This window comes from Scatophagus argus, chromosome 13 (assembly GCF_020382885.2).
Source record: "Scatophagus argus isolate fScaArg1 chromosome 13, fScaArg1.pri, whole genome shotgun sequence".
Taxonomy (NCBI): domain Eukaryota; kingdom Metazoa; phylum Chordata; class Actinopteri; family Scatophagidae; genus Scatophagus; species Scatophagus argus.
Genome location: NC_058505.1, coordinates 11,607,877 through 11,633,887, shown reverse-complemented (window position 1 = coordinate 11,633,887; position 26,011 = coordinate 11,607,877). Strand labels below are relative to the sequence as shown.

The 26,011-nt window shown below is 39.1% G+C and overlaps 1 protein-coding gene across 10 annotated transcripts in view; it reads right to left on the bottom strand.

Annotated features, from left to right (window-relative positions):
* Positions 1-26,011, bottom strand: part of tnr (tenascin R (restrictin, janusin)) — a 152,625-nt gene that overhangs the window by 28,670 nt on the left and 97,944 nt on the right. For 7 of the 10 annotated variants that reach the window (XM_046408273.1, XM_046408274.1, XM_046408271.1 and 4 more), the window contains 14 exons: positions 25,588-25,707; positions 25,293-25,436; positions 24,068-24,183; positions 19,848-19,998; positions 17,026-17,204; positions 16,550-16,640; positions 16,185-16,285; positions 15,628-15,730; positions 14,781-14,870; positions 12,394-12,527; positions 12,059-12,188; positions 9,132-9,398; positions 5,922-6,041; positions 5,396-5,539 (listed from right to left, as the gene is read on the bottom strand). In XM_046408273.1, the coding sequence (XP_046264229.1) occupies positions 5,396-5,539; positions 5,922-6,041; positions 9,132-9,398; positions 12,059-12,188; positions 12,394-12,527; positions 14,781-14,870; positions 15,628-15,730; positions 16,185-16,285; positions 16,550-16,640; positions 17,026-17,204; positions 19,848-19,998; positions 24,068-24,183; positions 25,293-25,436; positions 25,588-25,707 (1,890 nt within the window). The remainder of the gene's footprint in view (positions 1-5,395; positions 5,540-5,921; positions 6,042-9,131; positions 9,399-12,058; positions 12,189-12,393; positions 12,528-14,780; positions 14,871-15,627; positions 15,731-16,184; positions 16,286-16,549; positions 16,641-17,025; positions 17,205-19,847; positions 19,999-24,067; positions 24,184-25,292; positions 25,437-25,587; positions 25,708-26,011) is intronic. The other 3 variants (XM_046408278.1, XM_046408279.1, XM_046408280.1) reach the window with 3 other exon arrangements.

Genomic DNA, 26,011 nt, shown 5'->3' with positions numbered 1-26,011 from the left:
ATTCTCAGACTGCTGGACATGCCAAAATTGACTCTGAATTTAATTATACCTTTAACCTCAGTGTTTCAACCCCAATTGCTCCTCAGGCGTGTTATTCTGGCACAGCACAGAGCATGGCAGGAGAACACAGAACATTGCATGTGCTCCAAAGCTCTGTCCAGATGAGGTAATTAATACTGCCCTGCCCTCATCAGAATAAAAAGAAAATTGAGCTCATTAGCACACCGAAGTGACTTTGAGTCTTTGTTGTCGCTGCGATAGATGAACAAACCTGATTAAAATCATTACTTTAATTGCAAGAAGGTTTAAGTGAATTTAATGGACGCTTGCCAAGTCAATTAGGCTGGCAATGGAGATAGAGTAGAGATGGCCAAAAAAGAAAAAATAAATAAATAAATAAACAGGTCATCCCCCTTCATCAGGCTCAGTGATAATCCAATCATCGTTCTCCATCTCCTGATTGCACCGGTGAATCACAGGCTTGAGCAAACTACGTCATGCTCAGATATGTATCTGAAAGTCAAGCTTCAGAGCTGAAGATCATATGTGGCTTTCAGGATAAGAGAAAAATATGGAAAAAATAAGCAACAAAGGCTGCTCTGGGACTATAGCTTCGGGATATGGTGCAGTCATAAAAATTACATTTACATGATATATTGACCCAAGCTATTCAGAAACACATGAAAGGTGGACATCGATACAACAATCACGTACAACTGATTGCCTCTTCCAGTAAAAGCCTGCTATTGTAACACATCTCAGCACTGACTATAGAGCAAATCAAAAAAAGTGTCAGTAAAAAAAAATAAAAAAATAATAAAGCACATTGGAACAAGGGTATGATCCTCCCACATTCTTGTAAAAGTTGTCAGATAAGGAACCAATTAATCCGTAATTCTGTGACGCTTCTGAAGAAAATTACAGTGTTTACCAAGGTTGTCTTCGAGGAGGTCAAATAGGCCAAGTGGTACCCATGCCCACGAAACACAAATTAAGAGGTGGTCTGGGGGTCCACCCACAAGGGATTTCAGAGAGACTTAATTTCCTGCATTCTGGTGAATTTTTATACACCAATGTCAACGTCCTCTGCTACTCCCAAAATGAAGGTGATAGAAATAAAGAGTCAAGAGGAGAAGAGCTCAGGTGTATCAATTATATTAAGGATTAAAAGATCAGATCATAAGTAAAGGCAAAATGTTTGGTCTGTCAACATAACTTCAGTCTGCCTTTGCACTAATTGGAAGAAGTATTTCCCTGCTGAAGGTCAGGTAAAACAGTTCACCATGGGCAACAAAGAATACTTTAAAACTATCCCTCTGACAGGACTGATCCACTCTTGGTGCCATTCAGATCTCATGATTTATCATCTTCACTGATTTTTGTAAACACATGATTATTATTGCTATTCAGGATATGATGCTAGCAACATGTTTCAAACAAGTTGGGACTGGGGCATCACAGGACAGAGGGCCAACCTCGAAAGGCTCAGTCATGGGCCAAGATTAATCACTTTGTGAAACACATGATTTTATTGAGCATATTACTCTGGAAGACTTCAAAAAACTGTTGCACATTTTGCTGCTGGTTGTCTTTGAAGGTCCTGAGAGGATCCTGCTAAAAATGATTAAGACACTGATGTGATCACCTTAAAAGTAAAACTGAATGTTTTTGACTACAATTCTAGCTTTAGCTGTTGGTGAGAACTTGACTACTAATTAGATAAAATGTATTTAGCTAGATTATGACAAGATCCGTCACTTAAATTGTATTGCTTATTGACCGACAGTTTGAATATAGGGGAGATATTCTATGAAATCAAAGAGTTACAAAGTGGTTTTCCCTCTTTAACAAAATAGTTTACAAATACTAGTTTGTAATACATGTTTACTGGATGACAGCCATCAGTTTATTTTGTACAAAACTGTTACAGTTACTGATACAGTTTACAAGCCTGCAAAGAGTTATAATTCTGCACTCTTTATGTAAGGAAAGTGGGCACCAAATTGTTGCAGTGAAGGGACAGTTTACATTTAAGGGGGTGATTATTGCAAACCCTGATAGTTTTCTTCAGTTAAATGTTTTTAGTTCAGTTCAAGTTTGTTGGCGTGCTGCTGAATCTGCTGCTGAAAGATTTTGGAGAAAATGTCTCAAAGTGTCTATATTTGTTATTTGCTGTATATGGCATTTTTATGGATACCCCATCTGTGATGGTTGACCATGTCAGCCTGCTTTGTGTGGTGTCTGTGACCATAATGTAGACCTGCCTGTAGCAGACAGTACAGTTAGTGGGACACAATGGGCCATTTTACTCTTTAGTCTATCTCTGCCTCTCCTCTCATTACTGTAGAAGCTGCACCAAACAGCGGGTTATCAGAGTGTACGTGTATCCCCCAACATTAACCCCATAGGTGCACTGGATGGGTCTGTGATACAGCAGTAAATTCATGCTGGAACAGCCATGCAAATATTTTACCTGCTGGAAGCAGCAGCTTCGTGATGCATGTGAGTTGTGCTGCCACCAAAATACACAAAAACCTATTTACATTGTGGATGTTCTGTATGTGCAGGTCAAACTCTTGCAAATACATTCATTTAAAAGTGAGACAATCTTTACACTCCATCAGCGAGTAATGATTAGTTATTTGTGTTGGGCCATTTAGCACCTTAACTTGAATGATTTGAGTAAATTATCGATATGTAGAATCACAGTAAGTAATGATCACTACAACATTAACATAGCAATCTGCTCTGAGTGTGTACACTGGAGCCACAAGAACTTAGCATTATCATCATTATTATTATTATTACATTATCATAGTCCTTTATTCAGCGTTATTCAGGAACTATTTGTTGGTTATGAAATAGCTGGCAATTAGTGGCAGATTTGTTAATTACGTGTTTGTAAATACTATTTTCTATTAATTTTTGTTATGTGTTATTGAAAAATAACACTTGGTTCAAATTACCAGTGTAATGTAAGTGGTGCCCTGCAGTCTTAAGTGGACATGTTGCATTGAGACTGTTAAACACACACAGATAGATAGACAGACAGATAGATAGATAAACAGACAGACAGACAGATATCCTAATGGCCGTCCTCTATCAAACTGGCTTTTACTTATTCCATTTAGCGTCTACTCTCCCAGAGTCATCTCAGATTAGCACCACGTGCTGTGCTGGGAAAATGGAATAAGGCTCCCTGCTTTTTCATCCCCTCTGACAATAATTGATTATGGAAGTTAGGTAAGTAGCAATTGTGCTGTTATTCAAGTCATTACATACTTGGCCAGGCAGTGCGGGATTACTTTTCCAAATCCCCTGTTTATGTATTGTTGTTGAAAGCAGCCTTAAAATGTCCCTGGTTAGGCATTGTGCAATGTGAGGAAAATGTTATTTACCATTTCTAACAAGCCTGACGTTGGAGTTATGTTCTTTTTAGGCTATTACAGGCCCAACGGCTCTACTCATTGTAAGTATACTTGGATTGTTAAAAAGGGGGCTGATAATAAAGAATTGGAGGGAAAGAGCAAGACAGTGATGAGAAAGAGACTCTTGTAGCTTATTTTTTTCCCTGCTGCATTTTTAAACCTGGCCTCTCCGAGTGATTCAGGTCTCATTGGCATGCAAAATCACTCTCTACTCTCCTCTTCTCTCTCCATTCCTGTGTGCTCCTTAACTCTTGTGCTTTTTACTCTCTCTTTCACACACATACATAGACACGCACTCACACACAATGAAGATTACGCATACAGCACTGGGAGAGTGTGTTAATCTTAGGTTAGTGGAATTCTTTCACAGAAAAGAATGGTGTTCCATATTTAAATGCATGAGTGTGTGCAAGTGAGGTTTTCCTAACTTACGATTCAATGCTAAGTTATGAGTCTGAACGCTGTAGATCTTGAGAGCTTCCTCCTATAATGCCGAACTGGGAAGAAACATGGGGAGTGAGACACCGAGAGGAAAATTAAAGAAAGAAAGGATGAAGGAGAGAGGAAACAGAAAAAGGACAAAGACAGTGGGATGGAGGAGAGAAGGACACTACAAGCAAAAGGATACGAGAAACAGAGAGAGGAGTAATAATACAGAAGGATAGAGGTGAGGCAAAGGTATAAAGAGATAAGAAAGGGAGGGTAGCAGAGAGAAAAAGGAGAGTGAGATGGAGTTGGGAGTAGGTTACCCATTACTGGGTCACAGGGCAGGCAGTTTCATCTATTGCAGCAGCAAAGATTGCACCTCCTGCAATGTCAGCTGTAGCCTTAGATTTGGCCTGATGTGTGTGTGTGCGTGCGTGTGTGTGTGTGTGTGTGTGAGAGAGAGAGTGCATAAGGAGTCCACTGCTCTTTTAATGAAACAACTACTAATGCACAGTTGTTATTGTTGTGAGAAGAGCCATTGTTCTGAAATGCTAGCAGAGGAAGAAGCAGGCTTCATTCATTTAACACAGAAAACATTTTGTTGCGTTGCCGCCCACTCACCGCGGGATATTTTATCATAAAGTTGTAGTTGAAACACTGTGAGGAATGTGGTTTTAATGTAGTGCGATTTCTTACTGTAAGAGAGCAGAACATCACGAGAGCCCATCAAAAGTAGATCACAGCGTTTAGTCAGGGACCATACTGCACATAAATCCTACCTTCGTGAAGGTTATGAAGTTTTAGAGAGGTGCTGATTCAACTTTATTGTCATTTTGTAGGCTGCGGTTTGTGGTGCAGCTGAATTTTTTTTGTTACACTGACGTGTTTCTATAGATTTGTCCATCTAATTTATATCACTGAGGGTAGGTTATATAACAGAAACATGTTTAGAACAAGCAATTAAACTAAGAAACCCTAGAAGAAGGCAACCTCCCCAGCAAACCTGTTGACAATGCAACAGTGGTGCTTTTTCTAATTAAAGCACATTCCTTTCCAATCTGCTTCAGTTCACGTGACTGACAAAAGGCAGAATTTTGTATTTCTGCGCTGTGGAGTTGTAGCCTGTTAAGGACCTTTAAAACTGTCATCCACATCAAAGATCTGCTCAGCTATTCAGTCATTTGTGACAAAGAGCAGAAAAACAGAAAGGGTGAAGAAGTGTGAAGAACAATGGATATAGTGATGCGGGCCTTGTAAGTTGATATACTGAAAAATTACACCTTAATTCTACATATCTTCGATTTTTGTAAGATCACAGAAGTTAACTGCTCCCAGCAACTACTACTGAAGTCTCCATGTTGAATGAAAGTAATGTTAGTGAATGTATAGTCATTAGGTACTAATGGGCAAAGGAAAAACAAAATAACTCCTGATTATCAGGCTAGTGCACTTGGTGGTGGTGTAGTTCGCTTGGTTGCACAGCCGCTGCTCTTTTCTCTTCTATTATATACTCCCAATAAATTCCTTTTATCAACTCTAACCTGTGAAGACGGAGGTGCTGACCACTTTACTCTCCTGACTCCCTCTGACAGCATTGAGGCTGATCTCATATTCTGTAGCAGGAAACAGGCTGGACAATGTGTAGTTGGTTACATCGCTGTCAATCACCACACTGTCCACTCGACCTGCGGGAAGACATCAGAAGGAGACTGACATCAGAACAGTTGCTGTTACTCTAATCTTACATTTCTTCATCTACGGGCAATACTGCTTAGCCAAATGGTGTGCGCTTTGCATCACAGAGTAAATATTTAATCATAACAGAATTTTAATTAAAATTTTAATTAAATTTCCCTGATAAAATGTTACAATTAATTAGGTAAAGCAGGGTGTGTAACAAGTTTCCCCACCACAAAAACCTTACATCAGAGAGGCCTTCAACAACAAATGCCATGTTCATTTAGCTGTAACATGGAAATGCACCGTGTTGGTGTGTCTGTTAATATAATAAATACCATGTTATTATAATTCAATGGAAGAAGGTACAGTATGCAAAGAATATTCTACCTCTGGCTGATTGGTAGGATAGCTTATAGTATTCAAATGGAGCCAGTGGTCTGATCCAAGAGAGAGTCACTGCGTCCTCAGTCACATCGGACACCGTCATCTCTTTCGGTGGATCCATGCCTACAAGGGAGAAGAAGGGATGTAGCATCAGATGAAGATGTTGTTCAGTGGACAATATGTGAGGCTGAAGGTTCATGTCAGTGACTAAAAGAATGATTTCTTGTTTTCATGGTTGACAGATTTTGTTCTGATCTCACATGTACAATAAGAGTATTATAAAGCAGGTTCAGGTATTACATAAAAACATAAAGAATCAATGCCCTTGAAACCTCAGGTTCTTCAGTAATCCTTGTCTATTTTAATCTCCTCTTCAATATATTTACATAAACAGAACTGTCCTTGGTCTCGGAAAGCATTGTAAAAATAAACACCACCAAAAGATATTCCAGGAGAAATCGAGCTCCATCCTGCTAAGAAAACACAACATGTGGCATTAGCACTAAGATCGAGCAGGGCTTCCTCGGTGGAAATTTGTTTTATGGGTCCCATGGGACTACCGAGCTGCCGTGGAAAAGGTTATGGCGAAAACAATTAAACTGATGACATGTCCTCAGCGACGAGAGAAAGAAAGAGAGTGATAAGGAAAGTTATGGGGGAAGAAATAGACAAAAGAGAGGAGGAGGAGATTAAGAGATCACTTTCCATCTGTGGACAAGGTCTGAAAGGGACAGCACTTTGTAAACCAACTGCTCCACTCCTGCTTTCCAGGCTTTGAAAAGAATAATGGAAGCAGAGGGAGACAATTTATAACCCTGGCAGAAAAACATTTAAATTCCACTTATATGACATATACTAGTGGCATTTATATAAGTTGTGATTATTTATGCATGCATATCTTACTAATTACATTGACTTTGGCAAAGGTGATACATAAGAATAACTTCTGAAAAGTTGTATTTCCTCACTGAGCATTCTGTCTGAATGGCAACACTTACAGAGCAGTCCTTTCAGAGATATCTACTCCTATTCACTTTATCCTCTTGAAAGATCACAATTCAATTTGCACTGTGTAAGCTAATAAATGAATGTAGCCCTCAGGCTGAGCTACATTAAAGCACCGTTTGAATGGACCGTAGCGGCAGAGCGAGAATCAGGCTGATAAACCAAACTACCTACTTCAACTGTAGTTAAAACAAAGGACCACAGACAATTTCAAATGAAGCCAAAAGCACTCTTAATAATACAAAGAAAGCCAGAATGTAGTTTCTCATTAGCACTGACATTCAAACATGCGAGATCAAAGCAGGACACAATAAAATTACCACAGTCTAAAGACAGATGCAAGAAATACTGTACATCTGTCCCAGAATCCCTGTCCAATTTCACCCCCCAAAGCTGCTTATCTGTGTGTGGGTGAATGTAAAGAGAGAGAGAGAGAGAGAGAGAGGGAGAGAGAGGGAGAGAGAGAGAGAAAGCAAGAGGGAGAGAGAGAGAGGGAGAGAGAGAAAGCGAGAGGGAGGGAGAGGGAGAGGGAGAAAGAGAGAGTGCTTGAAGCTGCCATGGTATTGTATGAAACTGGCACAGTAATCAGTTGACAGCATGCAGGTGTCTCTGGTACTGATGCCAAGTTAATATCTCTGTTGTTCTATCCTGACATTCGTCTTTTCTTTATTTGTCCTCTCTGATTTTCTCTTTTGATGATTTTTCTTCTAGAAAACAAAAATAAACAGGACTTCCCTTTTTCTGCCTTGCCCATTGTCTCTTTCTCAGGCAGGTTATTATACTTACCTTGTTCTGATTCACTCTCTCGCCAGATGTGAGTAGTGCTCTCATAATCAAAAGAAATGTTTCTAAGAGCTCCTCTTCCCAGAAAGCCAATTAATGAAAAATTACACGTTAATGTGCAGTATATTAACAAAGAAAGAGTTGTGAAGGATCATTGTGGCCCAGTTGGTAGAAAAACATTTTAATCAAAAGAAGTGAAATGGAAGCCTGAAAGGAAGAGAATCAATTCAAAATACAAAAAAACAAAACACAGAACAAAGCAAAGAGCAGACTGCCTCTCTTCCACTAAACATTACAGTAACAATCTGACTGCATCCTCTCCCTCTCTCACGTTTCTCCTCTCTATCCTTGTCTTTATTGGAAGATTTTTTTGTCAACAATCTTCTCAATGTTTTCTAGAATTGCGTACGAGTTTAGAATGAATGTAAAGCAACACTTATTTATTATATAATAATAAACCCAGCTAGCCAATTTTGACACTGTGACACTAAGTCTGGTCTGGTAGAAAGAAAAGTAAAGAAAAACCTCAGAAAAAGATATCTAACTACAAAAATCATTCTGCTGTGGTTCTGCGAATTAAATGCAAACCGCATTTCTGGAAATGCATATTTGATTTAAAAGTCCTCCCTAGAGTCTAAAACGTGTTCTTTTTCATGTTGAATGATGTATTCGCAGACACCTTATAGTGTCAAAATCTGGCTGTTTTCACATTCATCTGCAGAAAGTGGAAAGTTTTGCTGAAAATCCAATTTTAAGAAGAAGTCCCCAAGCATGATGTGTGACATCTGAAATAATTTGGAAGCCAGTCCTGATTCAATACTAACGTTACAATTTGCATATTCATATATCCTGGTATTTTAATAAGGCAGATGCGTAGATTTTAAAGTGAAAATTATACGTGCTTGCTGAGCTGAATTTGTTTTTACCTTAAATCACACATGCTGTTTCCCCACTTTTCCTCCCAGCATTTTTTCCTAGTTTTAATCTCTTTCTTTTTTTTGAATTATGAATGGTATTCAGTGACTTCCAGTGCTACACGTCTCAATAAAACACCAAAAAAAAAACAACAAAAAAACAAAAAAAAAACTAAAACAAAAAAAACCCAACTCAGCAATTCATGATCAGCACGAAGCTGAAACAGTTTAATTAACTGGTGAGTCAACCAAGAAAAAGCTGGCAATTATTCCACCACAAGACTTCATCTTGCAAGAAATAAAAAAAAAAACCCAACAACAACATATCTATGTACTATTTCTCATGATTTTTATATTTTCATTTATTTTATTTATTTAAAGGTCTCACCTTATAAATCTGCAGATTAATTGATGATGAGTTCAAGAAAAGCCATAAAAGCCAAAGCCTTAAACTGCTGCTCATGCTTTTGTATCTTCGTCTTTGTCACGCCTCAGTTATCAAGCAGCTCACCTGTAGTGAGTGATGCTGTAATGGGCTCAGAGGTAACATCCCCCTGTATTGTGATTAGACTGATGGTGTATGGCGTGGACGGCAGCAGCCCCTGGACCAGTGACCTCGTCTTGGAGCCATCCAGAGTGACCTTAGAGGTGTCGGTGCCGTCTGCAGAGCTGTAGCTCAGGATGAAGAGGTCAGCAGGTGGTGCTGGGGCGCTCCAGGCCACCGACACCGAGTCTGACGTCACCTCTGACAAGTAGAGGTGAGTTACGGGCCTGATTCCTGGAGGAACGGGGGTTTAAAGGTCACCGAAGATTTTTCAAGGAAAGGTAAAAAGCTGATCACAAGCAGGAAACAGTGATGGGGAAAAAGGACAAAGAAAGCAGCGCCCATTGTTCAGAAGATGACAGACAAGCAAATCAGTGATGGATGAAAGCAGCCCTGGAGGGTGTAACAGATCATAATACAGTAGAGGAAATGAGCCTTGGGTGTAATCTTGATGGGGAAGGTGAGAGTCAGAGAAGACCACAATCATGTGGAAATAATGATTTAATTGCTCATAAAAGAAGAGAAACTAATGAGATTATCCACCACGGAGATGGAGATGCGATGGGACTTCACAATAAGAAAATGGAGAAATGATGATAGCAGATGTTGTTGTCATAATGTATGAACTGGATAGCAGATGATGTAATGAATATGAAACAGTTTAGCAGGTGACAAAGCAACAAATGCAAGACGATCTGAATTTAATTAGCCACGTGTGGATGTATAAATAGCAGGGAAGATGCAGTGACATTGACTGCTCCTTTTCTGATTTACTCAGATTAAACGCATCCTGTGAAGTTTTCTTTGTAATCAATCATTATTTGAAAACCTGCACTGATGTTCTTCCGTACTGGTTAATGGCTACATTTTACAGTGCACTTCCTTGGCCAACTCTCAACAACGCATTACTTCCCTGTTCAGTCAGCAGTCTCCTCATGCTCATGGCGTTCACATGCGTCTTTATGTGGAAGCCGGAGGAAGATGTGATAACTCACACCTCTAAAGATAAACGACTAAGGCTTTGCTTTAATTATGTATTAAACCTTCAAGGGGTGAGTGTAATTTTATGGTGGTCTTTTGTAGTGTCTGCAGTGATTAAAAGAGTAGTAAATAAATACAGTAACACAGCTACAATGTAGGTGATTTTTTTTTTTTACAGTAATTTGGTAAGACACCCTCTGTAGGTCTTCATGATCCCTCTGGTTTTCACAGCACAGACGATATTGATGAACGTTCACAAATAAAGGTCAGTGAAGGAAAGAGTCAAATTTAGATTCCAAACACCGTTTGAAAGAGCATTTACTAAGCATGTAACATCTAACAGAAAATGTGCTATTTGTTGCATTATGGAAAATGTAGGGTCCTTTGTTTTGATTGATATTGATACTAAGCATTATCATTCTGGACATCTTTACCTCTTCCAATAGCCCAATTACACAGTAAAGTTAATGGATGGCACGTAATAAAGAAGCCCTTAACTGTTCACAAGCATCCATCTAATAACAATAAACTTCCCGTTGTTGCTGCTTTTAATATTATAGTTCTTAAAAAAAACATCGGAAAAGTGAATACATGAACAAACAAACAAATCAATCATGGAAACTGTATGAAAATATACTTTCAATGAACAATTCTCTGGGGCTCTGTCAGTAATGTGATGTATAAACATGCCTACAAACTGAAGGACAGAGTGTGGTGCTCCAAAGGCAGTCTGGGATTTATATTTGATCACATACTTTATTTATTTACTTTATTATTTACCTTTTTTGGGGTTATGATGAGTTAACCTGAGCGCACACACAGATGTTGCCAATACGGGCGAGTGAACGGTGGATGAGGAGATGACAGGTAATTAATTATTTTTTCCTCCTATTCCTCTTGATCTGTCATTTTTTCATTCACTCATCTCTCCCCTCCAGATGGTGAGTGGTGCTACTAAAGGAGCCGCATGTATCAATAGATGTGATGAATGATCTCTATGATAGCAGTGATGGTTATGATGGTGACAACTGCCACAATGGTCACAGCGAAGAAGAAAAGAGATGATGATGATAATGATGATGATGATGATGATGATGATGATGATGATGATGAGAGCAGTTAAGAGAAGAAAGACAAATCTGACAGCAGGTAAGCACATGCCAATCATTATGACAAATGAAGATTATTTCAAGCTTTGTGGAAAAAAAAAAACAAAAACCCAAAACAAAACAAAGAACCGACGGTGCTGTGTGGACTGACAGGTGACCTGACATACAGTTGGATGGATTGACAAAAGTCTGGAGAAAAGAAAACTTTGTTGCGACTCAAATTCTCAGAGAAAGACGAAGCGCTGTTCAAGCAGACAGAACCAAGTGTGACAGCAAAACGGAGAGAATGTGGCGTAGGAAAGGAATCCAAAAAAAGGCAACACAAATACATTTATATGCAAAAGAGACATGCAATTAGGGAACACTTGTAACAAGTTTATTAGCTGACTTGAATAATTTACCTTCACTAATTGCCTCTTCAAAGTCTTCTAAGGTCCTCCCTATTCTTTTAGTGTGACTCAGCTCACCTGCTGCCACGCTTTAGTTCATTAAATTCACCATTCAACTTCATTACGCACCAGTGTTGTTAAAACTGTTCTCTGTCTTTCTGCAGTAATGGGCTGATCTTTCATGTCTTCATCTGAGCAGAGAAAACACTTGGGAGTGAATTTATTTTAGCTCTGTCTGGTAATTGAGTGAATTAAACAGATGCTGTATCGCAACCTTGTTTCTCTAAAAAAGTTTACATTCAACTGTTGCAAAGAAATGAACAAAGGAAAGCAGTTGGTATTCAGCCAACAATGGTGCTTCAAAAAAACCCCACTCAATCTGAGTGTATATATAAAATGTGACTTTTCTCTCTACCTGTGAAGGCGTCTATGGTAGCTGCATTGCTTTGCTGTCGTCCTCTTCTTGCTGCTACAGTGATAGTGTACTCAGTCCCAGGCTCGAGGTCAGTCAGAGTGGTGGTGGTAACGTCTTTGGGCACTGTCAGCTGCAAAAGGAAGTCACAGCTAAGTCCTACATCAACTGGATTCCCTTGACACCATATGATTACTTCATAATAAAAGGTCATAGCCATGTTGGTCCTTATAAGGATGACTGCTGGCGCATCTGTGTTCACTATACACGTCACTTTACTTTATAAGTGCTATGTTGCATCTATTATCAATTCGCTGTTCATCTGTTCTATTCTTTACCTCAGTAGTGACACCAGAGGCAGATGTGTAGGTGACCTTGTAATGATCGATGGGGCCCTGGACCACACCCCAGACCAGAGTGATGGTGTTGTCTGTAGAAGCCGTCACAGTTAGATCCATAGGCACATCCAGGTCTAAAAGAGGGGAAGCAAGATTTCATTAAGGTGTAGGGGCTCTTAAATGTCAAAAAAAAGTATCCAGTATTTAGGCAGACTACTCCATGAACAGATTACCAGCGTTACCCAGGTGAATGCACCTGAGTGGATGTATAATCACCAGCAGGTGAGTTCCTGACAACAATTTAAGATATTAAATTGAATTATTTTAGGGACGTCCTTACTTATCCATGAAAAATGTCCAGCGACTGATTTCAGTGTAGACAATGAACAAATATGATGTTTTGATAGTATCATTGTTTTTTCAATCCGCACCTGTCACTCAAGACATTTTAAGTGTGTGAAAATAATTTATTTGATCCCAATTAAGTACTTTTCCATTCATGTTCCATGTATATGCACATGATTAAAATGAGTCAAAAAATGGAGAAAAGGAGCTTTTTAGAAATATTTTCCACTCTTATGCCTTAATTTATTCTCACTCTTGTCATTTTTTTCTATTTTGTGCATTTAGTACAAAAAGAGGAAATATTTGTGAATATCTGGCATGTTGAAAGACACAAACATGCAATCAGATGAGGTGCATTTTAAATTTTCCCTCACAAACAAATTGAGTTGATGTAAACATGGACTGATCACGTAATTTCAGAGATGTGTGACAACTTCGTGCAACATTTTAACACAAAAGAACTTATTCTATATTCTCATAAACTTTATGTCCTCTTTAGCGCAGCACTGATACAAAAAGCATTACAATTCAACAGTCAGCTTACAGGAAATTCACTTCCGAAAGGACATCTAAATTAACAAAACAGCCCCACATTCTGTATTTAATATTTTGGATTTGCTGTGTTCTTATGTTTTGTTTCCTGCAGCAATGACCCAACTTGCCCACTGGATCATGAGTGTTTAATTCTCTAATTAATCTAATCCTCGACTGCACAATTTGCCACAATTTTTTAAGAGCTCCATGTCAAATGGAGTTTTTTGGTGGGAAATGAAAGTCGGAAAGAACTTCAACTAAAGGTACTGTTAATGGAAATTATGCTTTCAGCTTTCACCAGCTCAGTAATATGAGTGCCACTATGCGCCCGGCAAACAGGATGTGTTTTCATATTATTTAGAGATATTTGAGAAAGATGTGATAGCTGTAGTGCTTTTTAAAAGTTCAAAGAGAGTGAACAAAATGGTGCAGTACGAAGAGCTTGTTCCTCACAAAAATGGAGCATAATTTTGCAAAGTGCAAAATAGCTTCTACCATTAAAATAATGGCAACCGGAGGAAAGACGTGCTTGACAGTCAACGTGATGGGAAAGATTAGTGAAGCACCTCCATGCACTAACATTTCATACACAAGGTTAAATGGGGTCTTTTTTTTTTTCTTTCAGCCAAACAATTCAAAACACAATAACAATTCAAATAGCTGATCAAGTACTGAGGTAAAGTCAGGGCCATTAGCAAAATGGCACACATTAATACAGCTTTTAAACACTGTAATGGGAACTTTGACCCAAGCTGGAAATATAAAACATCCACATACCTCCCTAAAAAAAGCAGTCTTGCCAAAACTTGCTTAATTCTGCTCAAATGGATTTTTAATGGTTGGAACAGAAGCACTGAACAACTAAACAAAATATTAAGTTTCCATCCAAAGCACTAAAGTAACTTGCCAGTCCCAGTAAGTACTTTTCAAGGAACTAAAGGATTTCTTCAGCTGCTGATGTTTGTGTGTCCACCACAGGCTTGGTGGGCTTGTGAAAATGAACTAAATTGCTGACGGATGAAAAACTGACTGTTTTTTACACATCATTTTTGTACATGACAACATAAAATAACAAAGTCGCCGCTGGCCCATCTGGGCTGTGTTTTCTTCAGTATCTCCTTGTTGATGTATAGAGGCATAGTAAACAAAAACATAAACTGCTGCAGCTGCAGATATTCAAAAATGGTGGCTGAAATAAAATGCTGCAAACACTCGACCAATCATAAATGCAGAGAGCTGCAAGCTCCTCCCCCAAAGTTCCTGTGCTTTTAGAAAGAACTTCCCCCAAAGGTGGGAGCTAAACTAACGTCCCTGGGACTTAATTTTGATCACTGCAGAGGAAACAACAAAGGCTCCTACTTTCTCACAGGCACGATTGGGATCACCTGCTTTTTTACAGTGGCATTTAAGTAATGCCTGGCGTCTGTTATAAGGAATTAATTAACACTGTGTAGCCAATCAGAATGGTGTATTCACCAAGGCCATGGTGCAAACAGTAATTCACTCACCTGTCCTGGCGTTCATTGTTGCTGGTGTACTCTGGTTGCTACCCTTCATGGCAGAAATGCCGATGCCGTACTCTGTGCCGGGCAGCAAGTCTGAGGCAGACAGCGAAAACCAGTCACAAATTTAACACATTATGAACTGAGAAAAAACACTCTTCTCACACAAGCACATGACAAATAGATGGAGTTTTTCGAAACAGTGAAATTAACTATATACGCGATGAGGTCTTGGCAAATTCATATGCACATTGATTCAGTAAGAAGAAACCTGCATTTTTTTTTTAAATCAATTCAGTAAGATTCCCTCAAGCTACAGAATTGAAGAGATGAAGAGAGGAGGATGAAAACGAGAGAAACAGTGTCAGACATTATTAAGAGAAAGTGGGGGAGAGAGAAAGTGAGAGTGACAGAGAAGGAATGAGAGTGGAGGCAGCATTGATTGCAATGGCCCAACTGAATAACACAAGGACCTTTCGCCTCTATTCTCATGCCGGCTGTGCCCTTTGCAGTACTATGGCCTTTCAGAAAAAACATCCCAGCTGACCCCTCCTTTCTGACAGCCTTTCAATATGCCCGCAGGACAACAAGCACTTCTACAAACACAATCAGTGGCCCCGTCAACCAAGCGTTAGCGCTGGAGATAATCCTGTCATGTAAAACACACAGGCACACTCAGCCTCTTCAGTGCACATCACATACACTGCGATACTACTGAAGGCATACGGACGAAACATCACAATGAGAGAAAGACCCCCACCGATCTCTCTGAGAAATAATTTAAGAACAATTTACCCTATTAAAATGAATGAGTAAATGATAGAAAAATAACACATTTCTCTTTCTCTGTTACCTGTGAGAGTGGTCTTAGTAGTGGCTCCTTCGTTGCGTGGTACAATGACTTTATCATACTGGTCTCCTGCTAAAGTGCTATACACCACCTGGTAGCCCTCCACCTACATTTAAACATATATAATAAAACATTAAGAGTACCAAACTGATGGAGACATTTGAAAGTATTTTAAGAAAATGAAGGAAATACAAGGCGATCAAAAGCAGCCAAGTCAAGCAAAAATGTTACCCTTCACTGCTGATGGTTTAGAGAATAAATGGTTTATTTTGCATCAGCCCAGTATGATATCTGACTCTCTGCCAACACTCGACAGAATGATGAGGATGAGTAAATTTGTAGTGCAACAGGAATTAAGACAGACCAGTTTCACAAGTCAGTTGTGTGTCCTGGAAATATCATTGTGACTACTGAGTGAAACAAGATGATTTATTACATTTTCATTTTGAGTAAAACAATCGATGATTAATTAACAATCATTCAATTAATTCGACTTTGTAGTGATGCATACCCCACCGACTGATGACTCAAAACGTCTGAAACCTCAGCCTCTGCCTTACCTCAGCTTCACTGTTATCCCATTCAAGCTCCAGGGTGGTGGAGGTCTTTGACACAAGCCGCAAATTCTTGGGGGCATCGATCTCTGAGAAGAACGATAAAGCTGACAATGTTGGGGACACTGAGACCAATTCTCAGGGATTGTGAACAAGCAAATATCAGTGGTTTGTGAGTAATCAGACACAGATACAGTCAGTTAGTTTATCTGAATGTAAAATGATTAAATTTTCTGTATATCAACATCAGTTGCTGCACATGCCCTTTTGTAATCATTTATATCCTGTTAGCAATATTCTGCAGATTTTATTCTGACATCATATGCATACATTTTCCTTTCTTCACACATCTGCTTGCTGTCGGACCTCACCAGTTGTAAATTCAGTGGAAATAGATCCGCTCTCATTTCCTTTCCTCACACCACTCACAGATACCTCGTAACGTGAGCCAGGACGCAGAACCTGTGAAGCAATAAAACATGGACAGTTTAGTCTGTTCAACCTCTTTGCATGGTTGCTTTGTTTGATTTTTTTTTTTTGGCTTGTTTGTTTGTTTTATCTTCAGACACAGAAGGCAAGCAGACTCTGAGATTAGATAATTTAACAAGCATGACAAGCATACACAAGCGCGCGCACACACACACCAGTAACACTATACTTGTGAGCATAATGTAATAACCCCAAAGACAACTTGCAACCCAAAGATAAATGGTTTAAATTGTGAGAGATGGCTTTTCTGTCTCCAGATGGCAGGTAAGTCCAGATAATGTGCCTGCATGATCCGATCTGCAATATGATTAATTGTACATGCATGTATGTACACACACACACAAACCCCAACGCTCACCTGCAATGAGTACTGGCTGAGTGTGGGCTGGAGACGGAAGGTGGTCCGTGGACCCTCTCCTCCCACCAGGCCATAACGCAACACAATTTGATCAATCTTTGCTTTTGGTGGTGTCCACTCCACAAACGCTACGGTGTCTGACACATCCCGCACAATCAGCTGTGTGGGGCCATCAATCACTGGCAAACAAAGAAAAAAAAGAAGCATAATTGCTGAATGTCCTGTTGGTATTGCTACAAACAAAGCAGAGCCACAAGGTTGCAGTCACTTTGTTAGCTTTGTTATTTGTTCTTAGGCTGGGATGAAAGTTACACTTGTTTTCATTATCATTATCAGAATAATCTGTTGTTTTTTTTTTTTGGACAAAAGTGGATTTAAAAGATGAAAGTCCATGTTAATACTCACTGCTTCAAGCTTTAGTTGTATTAGTGGTAGATCTAGATTTGCTATCAGAAAAAGCTGTTCTCTGACAGCCAATCATGTAAAACTTATCAGACCTGACACACACCGTGACAGTGGGCTTTATCTGTGCAGAGTATAAAACATAAACCATGATTAAAAACTAGGCTGTAAAATTCCATTTATTGGGTGCAAAGAGCTGAAAACACACCATGCACGACGAGGAAAACCACTTTCAATTTCCCTTCGCCATGATAAGGTGTCAATTCTTGGAGGCATACCCAATCTGAACATGAGTGGTGCCTTGTTGTTGGACTTCTTCGCTAGTCATGGATTGGACATAACAAACACAGTGTTGGAGCATGGGGTGACTCATAAATGTAATTGTAACACATTAGCTCAATGATGTATGACTGACTTTGTGGTTGTTTTGTCAGATCTAAGATGCAAGTCACTCAGCTGGGGAGACAAGCAGAGCTGCTTCTGAGTTCGATTAGATGGTGGGGGTGACTGCCAGACAGACCTGGTAAACCCAAACATGAAGTCAAGGTGAAGTGAATGTCTGGCCAAAGCCCTTGTCCACAAGGCCTTTAACTCAAACCTCCTAGAATTTCTCATGCGATTTAACATACACACAAACTGGGTCATGCACAAACCCACATTAAGCGTAATGCAGAAAAAAAAGGTGCACTTTCCACATTCACGATTCTGTCGCAACACTTCCTAATATTGGAGCCCAACTGTCTTATATGGGATAATGACTGGGTTTGTCACATCCAGTAATACATCAAAAGGTTAGCAGATAAATACAGAAGAGATAAATGTTGCAATGTTGTGATATTAGATTAGATACTACAACAACAAGCCACTGGAGTGTTTTGTAGACACTGTAGCCATTCCTCTAACACCATTAAAGTTCCTCTAAGACCAGCTTAAAGTCCCTATTGCTCGAGAGGGGGGCATCTTGAGTGCCTGATAAATGACCGAAAACAGATGGATGAACCAATGGATGAAATTAGAGAGATTCACTAAACATTTTCTGCGCACATTCTTATGGCTAAAGTCGTTAAAGAATCAGTGCCAATGCAAGGTCATTTCACTCAAGATAACGGGGTGTTAATGTATGTGGTAATTAGCACTGTATTTCATTAATGAGCTAATCAGTTATTCCAACAAAATGGTTTGATGGTTTGACATCTGTTGCGGACATCTGGGAAAATTCAGGTGCTTTTCTTGCAGTTTCTGCTGCAGTTAGATGGGGTACAAAGCTACATTGCTTGGTTCAACATGCGTTTTAAACTGAAAGCGCCACACTATGCTGTGAAAGCATAATTATTCTGTACTGATGGACCCAAGGGGAACTTATGTAAATTACACATTTCACACTCTGAGCAACATAGGATCATGTTCACTTTTAAAATCTTTCTTTAAGCCTTTGAGACTAAGGCTTGACATATTGCAGATTCACCCCGATCCTTGATGTATTAGAAACTGGACCCTTGGGTCCCTAGAAAACATCCTGAGCCAGACACTACTTGCTGATAACGAATTCCCACATCAGCTGTCCTCTCTCTCTGGTTTTCCTCCGACACCTCACCATCTTCCTTCCATCTCTGAGCAAGGATAAATCTTTGTTATGAATAATTGAGCAACTTCAAATTTGTCTTTTCCTTTTTCTTTATCCAATAAGGTGTCCTGCAGTGAGCTCTCGTGAAAAATTAATGAGTGCCATGAATTATTAATCGATACTTAATTACAACCCACGAAATGAACAGAGACTTGACAGGAAATTGATGGTGTTTTGACTGCAGACATCAGAGTTTGAATTGTTATGGACGAGTTTTGAATTGGATCTATTACAGCTGTCCACATACTGTCACCTGGGTGAGGAGTCGGGCCAATACCTCAGTGACGTTTACGCCAGGGACATAAATGGTGGCAGACCAACAAATATGTCAAAATGACACTGTTTATGTCAGGGTATTTAGCTGTGAGTGTGTGTGTGTGTGTGTGTGAGTGAGTGAATCTGTGTGTGGTACTCTTGACAACACAGGAACAGTATAACAGTATAATAATGCTACATTCAGAACTGAGATCATTATCTTCTTATTATATTATATTACTTATTAACTGATTTACAGAAAATTAAAGGTTATAATCACTTAATTCTTTCAATAAACAAAAATGGCAAACATTAGCTTCTTAAATACGAGGCCTTTCTGTTTTTCTCTTGTGTTAATCAATGTAAATTGAACAACAACATTGGATTTTGGACTGTTGGCTGGGCAAAACAATCAACCTTACAATGACAACCTGGGTTTAACTGACAAATCAATCCAATAAAAATAACTGTTAGATGCAATTTATATGGCTGAAGGCATCACACTGAAATGTTAATTTTCAGAGTTTCCATTAATACATACATGTTATGACAGTAGCAGTGACTGGCTGGCTTCGACCCTGGTCTCGGAGCGCCACCAGGTTAACAGTATACTCCTCGCCTGGTCTCAAACCAGTCTGCACAAAGGAGGTGATAGTGCTGGGTAGCTGTGCAGTCATCCCTCCATCATTGTCCTGGAAAAAAAACAGAGACAGAAGTGATAAGATGAAAAGAAACTAGACCTCATGTCTGTTGCATATTTTGAGTAAATGTCAATTATTGTGTGGCTCACACTTGTCCTCTCAGCGGTATCAGGGATCTGGCAGTAAGATAGAAGAGTGACTCATCCAGTTAAATTCTATGATGTAGATTGTCTCCACTGTATACTTTCCTTTTGAATTATTTCTAAAATTTTGGATGGTTTAGCACATTTAATTCTCAAATGGTTTTGCTTGGTAGATATGGGTATGCATGCTTCAGTGATATTTCTTGAGCCATATTCTGCAGAGGCAGCACTCTGTACATTTCCAAAGTCCTGTCACTCATCCATATGGAGCCCCAGCTATCCCCAGCTGTTCTCAGAGAGTCAGTGTTACACATGCACTTCCTGCCGACAGACAGATGTTACACCTACTGCTGCTCCAAGATCCCCAAAAGCCTGCGCTATGGAGGCTTGCGTTAAAACAGACCATATAACAGCTTGCGGCTTCCATGAATTAACTATAATTAGAGATGTAATCCATTTAATCACCTCAACTAAATTACTAGGGTGGGCAGTAACACACAGCTGTAATGTTACAATAACAATTGGGGTTCAATCTCAATAACAATACAGTTAAATGCAGGCAATGCTAACATACAAAATAAATCACCATAACAGTATATCCCACTCCCATCTCCTGTTAGTTTGCTCATAATTAGTCATCATAGTCATCATTCTTTCTACTGATAAGGTTGCTTAGTGGAGGGATGTCAAAACAGATTTTTTTAAAAAAAAAATATATTTGTATGTAGATATTTGCATCACTTTAATTTAGCTTTTTACATGTCTCTCATCAAAAGGGGCAGGAATGTGTTCAAACAATCCTTTCAATATTCATAGAAAGCAATATAATAAATACATATAACTACTTAATATTTCCTTATAGTTAAAAATTTGAAGTCTATTGCAACAATAACTGGTACAACAGCAGGGGGGGGAACACTATCACTGTGCATTAAAATTTATGAAATTTCATTTTCATCTGGCAATACTTTCTCTTGCCATCCTTTTCAATACATTTAATGTAAACACACTACAAGCTGTTTGAAATGCAAGGAGTTTTCCTCTCCCAGAGGCATCAGAGTTGGCTCAAATAAAAAAAAAAAAAAAAAAAAAAAAAAAAGAAGTTATGACATTCAGTACACAGCCTGTCCTCCCATCAGGCTACTTGTTGTACACAATATAACCCTAAAAATTTAATTAGCATAAATCCAAACCCCAAATAAACCTTAGGTTGACATTTAGCAAAAGCAATAGCACCGCCAGCAGGCCTGGAGGTCGTGACTCAAATTTAGAGGAAACTCAAAATGATGATTTCAGCATGCAAAGCTTCAGGCATCATAAAGCTCTGGGGACTGTTCATATGAACAAGCATAGTATTACATCCAATATGGACTATATTAAAGTTTGGGTCAACAATATTTTTGCCTTTTCTGAAACATTTTTGTGGAAAGTTATTTCAGAACCTCTTAATGATTTTCATCATTTAAAAAAATCTCTGCATACCCTGCAACTAAATCTCACAAATCTTCTTGACCAATAAATATACCAAATCCCACACTTTTAGATGTTATCTTAACCAACAGATGACAGCCTTATAAATCTAGTGATGTTACTTCTCTTCACATCAGTTATCAATGCCAAAGAGCATTCATTCATAACACAGAGGTATACAAAACCTCAAAATTCAAAAGGAATTTCAAACACTTGATAAGCATTTTTGTCTGATTTGCACCACAATGACATTACGTTTGCTAAGGCAATTCTTGATCCAACCTTGGCCTTAGACGTTTAAAAAAAAATTAAATTCCATAGAAGACAAGCAGATTCAGAGTGAAAAACAGAAACAGTTATTGGTCCTGTTCAGTAATTGCGAATAATGTTACATAAAAGGAAGCAGCCTTGCGCAAAGCGTGGATAACTGAATCACTCGTTGATTGGTAGTATTTTTCATTAACAGCGTATTAGTTGTGTCACTATCACTCTTAGAATGCCAAGTCATCATTTTATGCCTCTGCACCATCTGACAGTAAAAAGAACCCAGAGAAGTTTTGGAAATCGGTTTAATAATTATCATATAATTCTACTTCATACTTGTTCAAGGTTCTACCACCATCGCAGCTAGAAAAAGTAAACGTGATGCATTCAATGAACATTTCATTTCATCAAGTTATGTATTTGAAAATAACAGCTGTCTCTGATCACAGTACACCTCCACCTGCAAACAGGGCTTTTCAGTGCAGAATTGTACAAATCTTGAAACGTTTAATGCCTTTAGTTCTACTGATCGTAAAGGAGGTGAGGCTAATCAGTTAAAGCGAAGGTTTTTATTATTTGCAACAGAAGAATTAACTGAACGTTAAATTTTAAGCTGACTGTTGTAATAGAGAGCACACCCAAATTGTGGAAGACAGCCCATATTCTACTTAAAGAAGTCAGTCCAATGAGCTGGAAATGAACAATTATCAACTTCCAAAATATCATGACTGGCTAAGGTGTTAGAGAATGTGGTTAACAGTTGAGAAAGTTTTTATCCAACCCCATTTTAAAACATTATTAGTCAAGTTTTAGACCAAGGCAGAGTACAGAACCAAGTGCATTATTTAACAAGCAGGATTGTGTCACCCTTATCAATTTTTATAAGGCTTTCAATACCGTCAGTCATCAGTAGTGTGAGTGTATGTAGCTTTTGTAAGCATTTTTGGCTTGTTTTAATTGTCTTAATGTACCCTTTGACCATTTCAGACCATTTGTGATTCTTCAAAAAGAATCAATCACAATGTTGAGAATTAGGGAAATCATAATTGTTATGCACGGCCGTATGTGTTTTTGTGTTTGTGAATTAGGGAAACCTTAACCACGTCAGGTTTCGAAGCTCATGTACCCCCTCTCTCTCTCTCTTCTCTCTCTCTCTTCCTCTCGGTTTCCTAGTAGTGAGTTGTGTGTTTGTTCGGGGAGGCCAAAGCTTTCATACCTACTTCCATCACGAGAATGTCAAAATTCACAATCCCCATTGCTTGATTAAATCCACAGGGGGCGGGACAGCCAAATCATAATATGATTTCCCCTGTGGGGAAGTGAGGAAAGATAGAGGGAAAAACATATACAGAAAGGGATGAGAGGAAGAAAAATGTGAAGGAGAAAGAGAGGGATAAAGGGTACCTTAGGGGTAGAGAGGAAAAGGATGAAGATCCTGTCCGAGAGGTGGTGGAAGGAAAGTAAAAAGAAGAGATTAAGAGGAAAGCGTTGGGGAGAAGGAAAGATGGTGGCAGTGACATGAAAGACTGGATAGAAAGAGAGAAAAGGTAGGGCTAAAAGCAATAAATTGAAATTAGGAAGGCCACTGCTTTTTCAATTCAAATACTTCATATCCTTAAAAGGGCTTAAAAGAAACAATAAAAGCATCTGAACACCAGGTCTGATGCTTTAAATTTGGTCAAACCAAAGGATACCACCCCTTGAGAAAACCTTAAATGAGAAAACCAATTAGTGTGAGAGGGCACAAGATTAGAGTGCAGAGAGTACCTGAGTTTACATGGGGAATTAGAAAGAGAAATGCTCTTGCCTTGAACTTGGCCCTGCTATGGTTTCACAAAGGGTTATTCTGGAAATGGGTTTAATGGCTCATCCATCTAATAGCCAATAAGCTTAAGGCAATCCACTTGTCTAATTTGGCATGGAATTCAAGTTGAGCAAACCCCCAAGAAAATCCAAAACCATCATCTTATTTTCCTTCCAGTTTCATCCAGAAAATAGTTGCCGTTTAGAGGCTGCCATTGTTGAGATTTGAAAACAACAATTATTATCAATCAGAAACAGTTTGTTCAATCTACAATCACAATTAAAAAATAATACCGTTGTTTGTGTGTGGGAGGGGACTGAGTCGTTCCTTCTTTTCTTCTCACACAAAGTGCACTTGTCTTGCAGCACACTATGGTACATTCTTGCACTGACACTGACAGTGAACACACACACTAAGGGTTCACACAGCTTTACTCTACCTTGGGGATGAAGCTGATCTCCCACCCATCGAAGGAATAGTAAAACGGTTTCCACTGAACCTCCACTGACGTCTCTGTGATGGATTTGAAGACTAAACCATCCGGATTGGAGAGATCTGTAGAGGTAGCCAGAGACATATTATTGTACTTCAGTGACCCACACAGCCCATAAATCACTACTACTCTCATGCTGAAGGTGTCCCATACTAAACCTTTCTTTTTTAAATTTGTTTTTCTGTTATGTTGTCTCAGTCTTAATTCACTTTCTTGCTTTCGATGCTTCACTTGATTGCACGAATTTTAGCAAAGTTACAAATCAAAAAACATAACTGTTCAAAGGGATTTAAGACATGTACCATTGCTTCATGAGAAACAATGAAAATACTTTTTTTGCCTGGATATGCAATGACTCCCACAGTTCTATGGCAGTGGTGTCCTCATAAATCTTTTCATATAATCAAATTTTACATTTTATAATTAAGTTCAGCATAGACAACCCAACAAATCACATAATCACTGAAAAATGGCTGTGTCAAGCTTAATTGCCCCAAATTGACTCTATTACTCTGAATTCTGCAATCACTGAAATTAAGTTCACTTATCTGTGAAATAGAGAACAATTTTAGCAGCCAAGACTGAACTAATGGCAACACACTATATGAAATGTGTGTGTGTATTACATATACTGAAATGTATACACACCAAACCAAAGTATGCAAACTCTTCCAAACCCCTTAATAAGTAAGAGTTTGCATACTTCTGATAAGCATAAAAGCAACTAGTGTGTTTCTCTGTCAGGTCTAATGACCTGGCGTTAACCCCAGCCAGGAGGTAGATATTTAGAAGCTGTTCATATTTGTGTGTGTGTGTGTTGGAGCGTGAGTGACACCAAGCAGGTGTTACAGATAGGAATCATGACAAGTTGGCACACAGGAGCAGGTGGTATTCTCACTCTATTGACACTGAGAAACATCTTGGGGAGGATTTAATCCCCCAAAAAAGTGAGAAACAGGGTGTGTGTGTGTGTGTGCGTGTGTGAATGTGCATTCGCATGAATAGCAGGGTCCATGTGTGGATGCATGTGCAGCACTGCTGTTTTAAGATACAAATATAAGGTACTGCTTTTCTATCCTGTTGGCCATGGACCAAACATGGCTTCAGCGGAATATCCTTCAGGCTCCCATCGGGGGCAATATGTCAAAACAGCCCAGAGGACTGCACTTACAGGTCGAAACAGTGATGCTGGCAGGGACGCTGATACTGTTGTTAATGACAGCGAACACGTTGATGTTGTACTCTATGCCTGCCTCCAGTCCTGAGATAGTGCAGGTGGTGGTATTGCCTGGAATCCTTATCTCTAATTGGACACCTGACAGAAAGACAGGTAAGGAGATACACTGATACATGGATGCACTCTTTTTTTTTTTTTTTACAGAAGCTGCGTAAGACATATTGAATCAAATGAGGCCTTTATTACAACCTTTCAAGTTTCAAAAAGAGCAGCACAACTCTGTACTTACCTCCAGCGCTGCTTGGCGTGTAGGTCACTAAGAAATCTGTCAGCACAACTGAGCCCTCCCATTCCAGGTCAATACTGCGATCTGTCACGCCTCGTATCCTCAGGTTCATGGCCGGTGCCACTGACAAAAAAAGCACGGAGTATGTTAAAAACATCGTTATTTTTATAAGTTTGTTTTGTGTATGTGTGTTCTATTTGCATTTTTGTTATTCCAATGGTAATTAGAAAATACAATCAATATACCACCCCTAGAGATTGCAGTGAGCTATATTCTACCATAAGTGGGAAAACTGCAAAGATGTACTCACTCTGATTTGTATGGGAACAATTTTCACACCTACAGTTGACAAACTTGTGCATCCCTCATAGACTCAATGTTTCGGTGTGCTAGATGGAGCAGAATCTGTCTAATCACATTTACTAAT